Source organism: Cebus imitator, unplaced genomic scaffold, assembly GCF_001604975.1.
Source record: "Cebus imitator isolate Cc_AM_T3 unplaced genomic scaffold, Cebus_imitator-1.0 Scaffold140, whole genome shotgun sequence".
Taxonomy (NCBI): Eukaryota; Metazoa; Chordata; class Mammalia; order Primates; family Cebidae; genus Cebus; species Cebus imitator.
The window spans coordinates 3245752-3253159 of NW_016107455.1; the positions used below are offsets into that span (position 1 = coordinate 3245752).

The 7408-nt window shown below is 49.1% G+C and overlaps 1 protein-coding gene across 8 annotated transcripts in view; it reads left to right on the forward strand.

Annotated features, from left to right (window-relative positions):
• Nucleotides 1–5228: 5228 nt before the first annotated feature.
• The window catches only part of ADAP2 (ArfGAP with dual PH domains 2), a 43516-nt gene continuing 41336 nt past the window's right edge, over nucleotides 5229–7408 (forward strand). For all 8 annotated transcript variants that reach the window (XR_005202417.1, XR_005202416.1, XM_037743338.1 and 5 more), the window contains exons 1-2: nucleotides 5229–5654; nucleotides 6465–6595. Coding sequence is in view for 6 of the 8 variants with exons in the window: in XM_037743338.1 (XP_037599266.1) it covers nucleotides 5561–5654; nucleotides 6465–6595 (225 nt within the window). In the remaining 2 variants the exon portion in view is untranslated. The remainder of the gene's footprint in view (nucleotides 5655–6464; nucleotides 6596–7408) is intronic.

The window sequence follows — 7408 nt, forward strand, 5'->3', positions numbered from 1 at the left end:
AAAAAAAAAAAAAAAAAAAAAAAAAAAAAAAAAGAAAGCACAAAATGGGTATAAAGTTGTATGAAAAATATGGTTCCAATCATATTTAAATATGCATAAAAGACCTGAAGGAAATTCACAGAATTGTTAATGATGGTCAGCAGCAGGATTATTAAAAAGCATAATGTTAGGGCCAGGCACGGTGGCTTAAACCTGTAATCCCAGAGCTTTGGGAGGCTGAGGTGGGCACTTGAGGCCAGGAATTTGAGACCAGCTGGACAACATGGAAAACCTTGTCTCTACTAAAAATACAAAAAATTAGCTGGGCATGGTGGTGTGTGCCTGTAGTCCCAGCTACTGGGGAGGCCGAGGCAATTCAAAGAGAATTGCTTGAAACCGGAAAACAGAAGTTGCAGTGAGCCAGATTGTACCACTGCACTCCAGCCTGGCGATTGAGCAAGACTCCATCTCAAAAAACAAAAATTAGCTGGGTGTGGTGTCACCTGCTTGTAATCCCAGCTACTTGGGAGGCTGAAGCCTGAGAATTGCTTGAATCTGGGAGGCAGAGGCTGCAGTGAACAAAGATCGTACCACTGCACTCCAGCCTGAGCAACAGAGACTCTGAAAACAAACAAGCAAACAAAAAACCATAAAGTTGGGTTGAACTTTATGACATTTCCACTGTCATTTTGTTAAGTCAATTTCATATGGTTCAACCTAATATATTGGTGAAAAGAGTCCAAGGCAAACTTGGTTTCAAATCCCAGCTTCAGTATGCATGATTCAGTATACAAAATCTCAGGCGCGCAACCTTGGACAAATATACTTAACTTCTCTCTGAGCCACAGTAGCCCCATCTGTAAAATGGACATAAACATAGTCTGTATCTCAGGGTTATGGCTAAGATTAAATGGAATAATGCATGTAAGGGGTCTGGCACACTAGAATCCCAGAATAAATGGTGGCCATAATCGTGGGTGGTGGCTTTTTCCTTCTTTACTGTATTTTTCAAATTTCCTATAATATGCTTTTAAAAAATTCTAAAGCTAATAAACATAATTATTTATTTATTTTGTTTGTTTTTGTTTTTGTTTTTTTGAGATGGAGTCTTGCTGTGTCTTCTTGAGTGCAAGACAAGCTTCTGTCTCTGGCTGGAGTGCAGTGGCACGATCTTGGCTAACTGCAACCTCTGCCTCCTGGGTTAAAGCAATTCTCCTGCCTCAGCCTCCTGAGTAGCTGGAATTACAGGTGCCTACCACCATGCTCAGCTGATTTTTGTATTTTTAGTATATACGGGGTTTCACCATGTTGACCAGGCTGGTCTCTAACTTGTAACCTCAGGTGATCCACCCACCTCGGCTTCCCAAAGTGCTGGGATTACAGGCGTGAGCCACAGCACGCCAGCCAATTATTTAATTTTCAAAGGAATTGTGTTCTATTCCCTGAAGCTCTTGAGTGGGGATCTTGAGGCTGTTCCTGGGAATGTGGTTGAGGGCTTTCTTATAGCCCTGCTGCGGCTTGGGTTGGCTAAACAAAGACAGTGACCTGAGAAGAGGGCTAGATGTTTTTGCTTGGTGGGACCCTGGGAGCTTTATTTATAGAGGACACTGTGTCCCACGGCCCAAACTGCTCCCTCACTCCAGCATCTGCTGTACTGAGCCCCTCAGAGGGGCTGCTTTGACCTATCCTGTTCCTCAAACCCTGGGTCACAGTGCTCAGTGTCCGCCTTGGTCATGACAGCCTTTGGCACTGTCTTCTTCATTTAGAAGCAGTTTCTGGGTCCTGAGCACAGAAGCTAAGCTCAACTTTCATCATGTCCAATACCCAGGAGTGGCTTACAGAGTTTTGTTTTGTTTTTGAGACAGTCTTGCTCTGTCGCCCAGGCTGGAGTGCAGTGGTGTGATCATGGCTCACTGCAACCTCTGCCTCCTGGACTCAAGCGATCCTTCCACCTTAGCCTCGTCAGTAGCTGGGACTACAGGCACACACCACCACAGCCAGTTAATTTTGGTAATTTTTGCAGAGACGGGGTTTCGCCGTGTTGTCCAGGCTGGGGCTACAGTTTCTGTTTAGGATGATGCAAAAGTTTTGGAAATAAGTAGTGTAGGAAATATAGGGTACAAACTCAGTTATGAGAGTAATTCTGGGGATCTAAGGTGTAGTATGTACGGTGATGGATGTGTTCATTAATGTGATTGTGGGAATCATACAATGTGCACAAATGTCAAATCACACATTGAGTGTATACAATCTTTCTTTCTCAAATATTTGTTAAAATAGTGGGGATAATTGCACAACATTGTGAATATAATTGAATGCAATTGATGATATGGTATTGTACACTTAGAAATGGTTAAAATGGGTGGGGCATGGCGGCTCATACCTGTAATCCCAAAGCTTTGGGTGACCGAGGCTGGAGGATTGCTTGAAGCCAGAAATTGGAGACCAGCTTGGGCAGCAAAGCAAGCTTCTGTCTCTGTGAAAATAGAAAAAAAAAAATTGCTGGGTTTGGTGGTACGCTCCCATAGTCCCAGCTACTCAGGAGGCTGCAGCGGGAGGATCACGTGAGCCTAGGTGTTCAAGGCTGCACTGAACTTTGATTGTACCACTGCGCTGGACCCTGAGTGACAGTGACACCCTTGTTTCTAAAGAAAAAAAAAACTGTTAAAATGGCAAATTTTATGTTATTTAGATTTTATCACAATTTTTAAATTTATATTTTTTCTTTTTTCTTTTTTTTTAAGGAGCAACCTTATTAACTGCACCACAATTTAAGTGAGAAAAAAAAAAAGTCCAGAATGCACTAAAGGGAGAAAGTTTCATGAAATCACCTGGGACTGACTGAGCCACAAAAGGACATCTGGATTTAGGCCTGTTCCGATTCTTATGTGGCTCCATGACCTTGGATAACTTAACTCCTCTGAGGCTCAGCTTTCTCTTCTGCAAAGTGGCCTGATATGATGCTACCCTCAGAGAGTGTCATGAAGCTCAAATATGATCAAATGTGTGAGACTGTTTTGTAAAAAAAACAAAACAAAACTGAATAATTGTTCATCAGCATTGTCCTGCCGCCACCACCACAAAAAATTTAAAAAGAAAAGAAAGAAAGTAAAAGAAAAGAAAAGAAAGCCGGACGCAGTGGTTCACACCTGTAATCCCAGCACTTTGGGAGGCCAAGACAGGCAGATCACCTGAGGTCAGGAGTTCAAGACCAGCCTGACCAACATGGAGAAATCCCATCTTTACTAAAAATACAAAAATTAGTAGGGTGTGGTGGCCCATGTCTGTAATTCCGTCTACTTGGGAGGGTGAGACAGGAGAATCACTTAAACCCAAGAGGCAGAGGTTGTCATGAGCCAAGATCACGCCATTGCATTCCAACCTGGGCAGCAAGAATGAAATTTCATTTCAAAAAAAATAGAAAGCCTTATAAACTAAATACCAGAGTACATTGTTTTACTCTGAGGATGCCTGAAATGCCACATTAAGGCTGTTTGATGGGAACGTCCAGAAATAAGGAAGGGAAGAGGGGGACACTAAAGGAATCTCTCAGTCTCTCACTCCTCACCCTAAATTAGATGCTATATTTTCTATTGTATTGGCTATATTTTTCTTTTGTTTTTTCTTTTTTTAATTTCTAAAATTCAACCAGAGCCTACTTAGAACTGAGTTGGCTTTTGTGGGACCTGCAGGGAGGTGGCAGTGAGACTCAAGGTGTCAGAGAAGCGAAGGAGCAGGGACTGGGGAAGGGTGGGGTGCCGAGGAAGCACCCCCACATCACAATTTTGCCCCAGTGCTGGGGAGAAGAGAAATGTCCCTAGCTTGTCTCCTCCTCTCCCTCTCTTCCTCCTTCCTCTGCCTTCATCTTTCTCCTGGGAGATTTATTTCTGTCCCTTTTTTCATCTAAAGCAACGGAAATGAATCATCTTTCAGCCTGTTTAATAAACAGCCCCATGCCTCCTGACCCCAGCTGACTCTCTCACTGGCTCCTCTGTGGCTGCTCCTGGGCTAGGTCTCACCCCCTCAAAGGCAAGACCCCCTCATGGCTAGCTATTCTTGGTAATGTTCTCCACCCTCCCTTCCCGCTCTGTCCTGGCAGCTTGACCTCCTCCCACCCCAGGGATGACTGGAATCACACACAGCATTCCAAGCAACAATCCCACGAGCTGACCAGAGGGGCAGGGGAAGCAAGGGGGCCACCATGTTTAGAGGGTTTTTTGTGCCATCTCAATGACCCTATTAGTAGATCTCAAAATCTGCATTTTACAGTTTGAGGATTCCGAGGCTCAGAGAAGTGAAAGAACTTGCCCAAGGACAAACAGTTGGGAAATGTGGAAATGAAGGAGTCAACGTTTAAAGCCTGAATTTCTGGATTCCTGAATTCATTCCATTGCACCAGATTGCTGTGCATGTGTGTGCACGTGAGTGCTGTCACCCGCATGTGTGTTGAATAGGGATGTAGGCAGGTCAGCTAGAACATCAGCTGCGATTCACCAGGATGGAAACCTGATTTTATCTTGAAGGTTAACACCTGTCTATCATATGCAGATAACTTAATGCATCATATGCATGTGTGCATTAAGCCCTCTGCATATGATAGACAGCTATTAACCTACAGAGGAGATGGCAAGTATGTACAGTATGTATTTCACCAGGAGGCCCGTGAGTCACTGAAGATGATGTCAGGGAGTAACAAAGATAGGGGAGCAGGAAAGAGGATTAATGAAATGCCCAGATTTAAGAACACCCATATCTTTCCTTCACCTCATGGTGATCGAACGTCACAGGTTAAAGTGCATGGCTGTGTCCACCTTGGTGAAACCACACTTTGCTGGTGAACAAAATCATGCAACTATTAGTTGGACTTCTAAAAATGTGCAGGTACCATTTCTAGGAGCAATATGGAATGCAGGAATAAAACTGCTAACGCCAAACTCTCTGGTATGGCGATGTGTGTGTCTGGGGTCAGAGAGTGGAATTAACACAAATATATAAATAACCATGATGCAAGGTAGGTGGAAAGTGCTCAAGGCCAAAAGAAATGGACACATATTGTAGCAGTATTCTAGGAGGCCCAGAGGCTGCAGAGATTACTCCAGGTAGGGTATCATGGAGGGCTTCCTGAGGATATGGTATTTACATATAGCTACGTCTCCAAATAGATTTTAAGATCTTACATCAACAGCATGTTTTAAGAGAAGTTAGATTCTGGTTAATTTTCCAAGAAGGGCTGAGATGCAGATCTATGCCCCTGTTCCTCTTTCAGAGACATGGAAACTAAGACCCAGAGAGGTCTTTTAGGTTGTCCACAGCCTCGCAGCTAGCAAGTGACGGGCTACGATTTGATCTTGGGCCAGGGTGTTAGACTCCAAGTTGCGTGCTCCTGTCCCTCCCCGTGAGTTGTCGGCGGAGCCCGGGACCTGCCTGGACTGGCCGAGGGAGGGGCGGACAGTCCGGGCGGGCGGGGCGGGGCTGGCGGCCGCCGGGGCCTGGCTGAGGCACAGCGGACGGGTCGGTCTTCACCTGCCGGGCAGAGCGCACGGGCCATGGGCTGAGCCCCGCTTAGCCCGCCGGGCCGGCCATGGGCGATCGCGAGCGCAACAAGAAGCGGCTGCTGGAGCTGCTGCAGGCGGCGGGCACCGGCAACGCACACTGCGCGGACTGCGGGGCGGCAGGTAAGAGCGCGGCGGTGCCGGACCCCCGGCCGGACCCCCGGCCCGCCGGACTCCTCCCCTCGGCCCCACCGGGTCCACCCTCGGCCCCCGCTGGACCCACAGGTGGGACCTGTGGGCCAGGATCCCTACCACCCACACCGTGAACCTCCCACCCGAGCCTTGACAGCTCTCTCGGCACTCGGCCCCCGGTCCCTCAGAGCCCAGGCCCTGCTCCCCACGCGGGACCGGCGCGGATCTTCCCACGTGCTTGGACCCCGACACGAGAACCGGCAGCGGGGAGCCCTGCCGGTCTCGCTGTTTTCCCTGGCCGGCACCCGACTGCCAGTGTCTCGGCACCCAGGCGCTCCCCAAGCCCTCGGACTCAGACATCCCACACAGGGACCAGACCTCGGGCCCAGGCCCCCGACCGTCGCGTGCCCTCTGCCCGCTTCCGGAAGCCCCCGAAGGCCTCCCCAGCGCCCCACCCCGCGGTCGCCAAGAGCCCAGTGACTCAACCTCCCCACCCGCAGCTCCCCGCCGAGCCCCGTGGTGCGCCCCCCGCGCCCTCCTCTCGGTTCCCTCTGAGTCCCGTCACTTCCACATCGCGCCGCCTCAGACTCATCCCCCGGACCCTAGACTCCCTCCAGGATCTTCATCTCGGTCGCCGGTCGCCGCGCAGCGGCCGGTGGGCTAAACAGAAGATGCCAGGCTGGCCGCTTAGTTCGCCCTAGTTGGGAGAAGGGCGTCCTGCCTACCCCAGCGCCCCTAGCCCAGCCCTGGTTTCTTCGCCGCCCTTTCGGCTCAGTTCCTCTCCTGCCTCTCCCGCTGCAGACCCCGACTGGGCCTCTTACAAGCTGGGGGTCTTCATCTGTCTCAACTGCTGCGGCGTCCACCGTAACTTCCCTGACATCAGCAAAGTTAAATCCGTGCGACTTGACTTCTGGGACGACAGTATTGTGGAGGTAGAAAGGCATGCGCGTGGAGAGCCGTGGAACCACGGAGCTGGGGTGGAGGCAGTGGGCATGTGGCTCCCATTCTACAGACGGGGAAACTGAGGCCCAGAACCGGGCAAGTCTTGCCAGAGAAAACACAGCATATAAGATAGCAGCTTAAACGGAGGCCCTGAGTTCAAATTCTGACTCCATTATTTGCTTACTTTTTTTTTTTTTTTGAGACAGCGTCTTACTGTGTTGTCCAAGCTGGAGTGCAGTGGAGCAATCTCGGCTCACTGTAACTGCCGCCTTCCAAGTGATTCTCCTGCCTCAGCTTCTCAAGCAGCTGGGATTATAGGCGCCTGCCACCGCACGTGGCTAATTTTTTGTATTTAGTAGAGACCAGGCTTCACCACGTTTGTCACGCTGGTCTCGAACTCCTGACCTCAGGCGATCCAATCACCCCAGCCTCCCAAAGTACTGGTATTACAGCTGTGAGCCACCATGCCTGGCTACCACCACCAATTTCACAGCACTGCTGTGAAGATTAATATAGGCTCAGTCCAGATACAAAGAAAGTAGTCAGTTAACAATTGTTATTGGACGGGTGTGGTGGCTCACACCTGTAATCACAGCACTTTGGGAGGCTGAGGCTGGTGGATCGATCGCTTGAGCCCAGGAGTTCAAGAGCAGCCTGGGCAACACGGTGAAACCTCGTCTTTACAAAAAACACAAAAGTTAGCTGGGTGTGGTGTCATGCGCCTTTCATCCCAGATACTTGGGAGGTTGGGGTGGGAAGATCACCTGAGCCTGTGAGGTTGTGGCTGCAGTAAGCCAAGATCA